This window comes from Camelus dromedarius, chromosome 5 (assembly GCF_036321535.1).
Source record: "Camelus dromedarius isolate mCamDro1 chromosome 5, mCamDro1.pat, whole genome shotgun sequence".
In the NCBI taxonomy this organism is placed as follows: domain Eukaryota; kingdom Metazoa; phylum Chordata; class Mammalia; order Artiodactyla; family Camelidae; genus Camelus; species Camelus dromedarius.
The window spans coordinates 29,609,080-29,611,573 of record NC_087440.1 but is presented as its reverse complement, the minus strand read 5'-3'; the positions used below and the strand labels follow the sequence as shown (position 1 = coordinate 29,611,573).

The window sequence follows — 2,494 nt, the reverse complement described above, 5'->3', positions numbered from 1 at the left end:
TATGTGAATTTCAAATTTCATTAAATTGTTTGTAATTTCCTAAGTTGAAGTATACCAGTTTAGACTTCTATCAGTAAAATATATATATATATATATATTTCATTTTTCCCCTTCTCAGATGAAAGGATGTTTTATGGCTGCACACCTGAATGCTAAAAACCCCAATACTTAAAAAAAAAAATTTACTATGTTTTTCTGTCTTTATGAGTGAAAAGAGTTTTTTTAAAAAAATAGATTTTTCTGTGCATTATAAAGTTATGACCAAAGCAAATTATTTAAAATTTCCATTCTCCAGATTCTTCAGCTGCAAAATGAGGGTGTTGGATAAAGTCTCTAAGTCTTTTCTCACTCTAACAATCCTAGGAAAAGTAAAATAGCCATGATGAAAAGGTTCAATAATAGGATAAGCAATTCTCAGAGTGGTACTAGTTATTTACATAATTTTTTTACCTGAAAAAGTATAAAGATTACCCAGTTGCCCAAAGATTTTTTTTGACCAAGGTTCTAATTTTTATATTCCCAGAAATTTCTGCAAGGCAAGTTTCATATCTTTGTTCCTAAGACTGTAGATCAGAGGATTAATGAGTGGGGTTCCTACAGAATAAAACAGAGTCACAAGCTTCTGCATTCCAGCTTCATGCTCAGATGTTGGGCTCAGATACATGACCATCACTGAGCCATAGAAAAGGGAAACCACAGCCAAATGAGACCCACAGGTGGAGAAGGCCTTTCTTTGTCCAGCTGCTGAAGGGACCCTCAACACAGCTCTTAGGACCAGAGCATAGGAACTCATGATGCAAAGAAAAGGAATAAATAAGAGCAGAGAACTTATGATCGCCCAAAAAACCTCCATTACTGGGGTTTTGGTACACGTGAGCGCTAATAGAGGACCTGGGTCACACAGGAAGTGGTCAATAATCCTGGATCCACAGAGGACATCTGGGAAATTATGATGATAGGGACTGGGAACCAGAGGAAACCAAGTACCCAGCAGCTGACCACAAGATTGGAGCAGAGACGTCTAGTCATAAGAGTGGGGTAATGGAGAGGCTGGCAGATGGCAAGGTAGCGATCAAATGCCATAATAGCCAAGAAAAAGCATTCTGTAGAACCCAAGGAGAAGAAAAAGTAGAACTGGAGAAAGCACCCAGAGAAGAAGATGACCTTGTTGTCAGAGAGGAAGTTGGCCAACATGTTGGGGACAGTGGAGGTGACATAGCAGATCTCCAGGAAGGAGAAGTTGGCGAGCAGGATGTACATGGGGGTGTGGAGTCTCTGATCCCAGCACACAGCACAGATGATGGAACCATTGCCCATGAGGGTCAGGAGGTAGACACCAGAGAAGAGCACAAAGAGGAGGATCTGGCCCTCCCTGGAGCAAGGGAAGCCCAGGAGGATGAAGCCAGTGATGCTGCTGGTGTTGTTGGGGGTGTTGGAGATTTTCATGTGTCTATGAGCTGTGAAAGGCCATAATTACTGAATATTTCTGGAATTGCAGAGGAACTTCATTTTCTTTGTCCAAACAAGAAACTGAGATTCATTTATTTATTCATTAGTAATTCAATATTTTTTGAGTTTTACTGTTTGCTAGGTATTTTTTTCTAGATACTGGAGATATAGCAGTGAACAAAATAGATTAAAATTCCTTTCTCATATAACTTATCCTAGGTAGGAGAATGCAATGTAGACTGACATTACAAAGAATAATTCCCTTTTTCTCTCCTCTTAAACTAAATATATCAGGTTAGCTCTCTTTTTGGCAAACGCATTTTAGAGTTGACTGAGGTTATTGCTATGTCAAACAGCAGTGTCATGAAGGTGACTGAGGATGCACACGATTTTTGCATTTAGATGGGTTTCTGTAATTTTTTTTTAATGATAAAGAACTGCATTTCCTAAGTGCTCCATGAACTGTCACCTAATGCAGCTGCTTGTAGGCAGGTGTCTTGTTGGATCATGTGATTTTGGAGCAGGAAAACATGTGGGACTTTTGATGTCCTTTAAAAATTGACAGTGGCTATTTCAACCTAACTTGTTGATTCACTTTCTCTAGTACCATTGTGTACCAATTTCATGGGTAAATCAATCAACTTTGCTGGAGAAACTATCTGAAAAAAATAGCACCAAAAAGGGGCCATCTGGATAGGTAACTTGAAAGATACAATTATCAATAACCTGACCATGTTGAAATAGGTCTATGCTCTGGGAAAAGAATGCAGTGGTGTGCTGGAACCCTTCTCTGGGTCAAGTTTGTTTAGCATATTACTCGATTCTCAGGTGTCTAATAAGAACTCCCAAGATTCTGTCCATCTCTGTCTTAATATGTGTTACCACCGGGCTTTGCTGGCCGCAGCTAGGTTGGGATGGGGAGGGGGAATAGATGATGCATTATTGGCTCCATCTTCTATATGTTTTTGCTCAACTTTTAAATTCATCTGTCTTGGGGCTCAGATTAATTTTCAAGTGATTTTATATTTATTACTCATGAAAGGGA

General features: G+C 39.1%; 1 protein-coding gene across 1 annotated transcript; it reads right to left on the bottom strand.

The window, feature by feature from the left end:
• Nucleotides 1-511: 511 nt before the first annotated feature.
• LOC105103690 (olfactory receptor 11G2-like) lies at nt 512-1,518 on the bottom strand. The gene is given in 2 exon segments (XM_010997300.3): nt 512-936; nt 939-1,518. Coding segments are annotated over 2 exon segments (933 nt in total). The 5' UTR covers nt 1,447-1,518.
• Between the last annotated feature and the right edge of the window lie 976 nt (nt 1,519-2,494).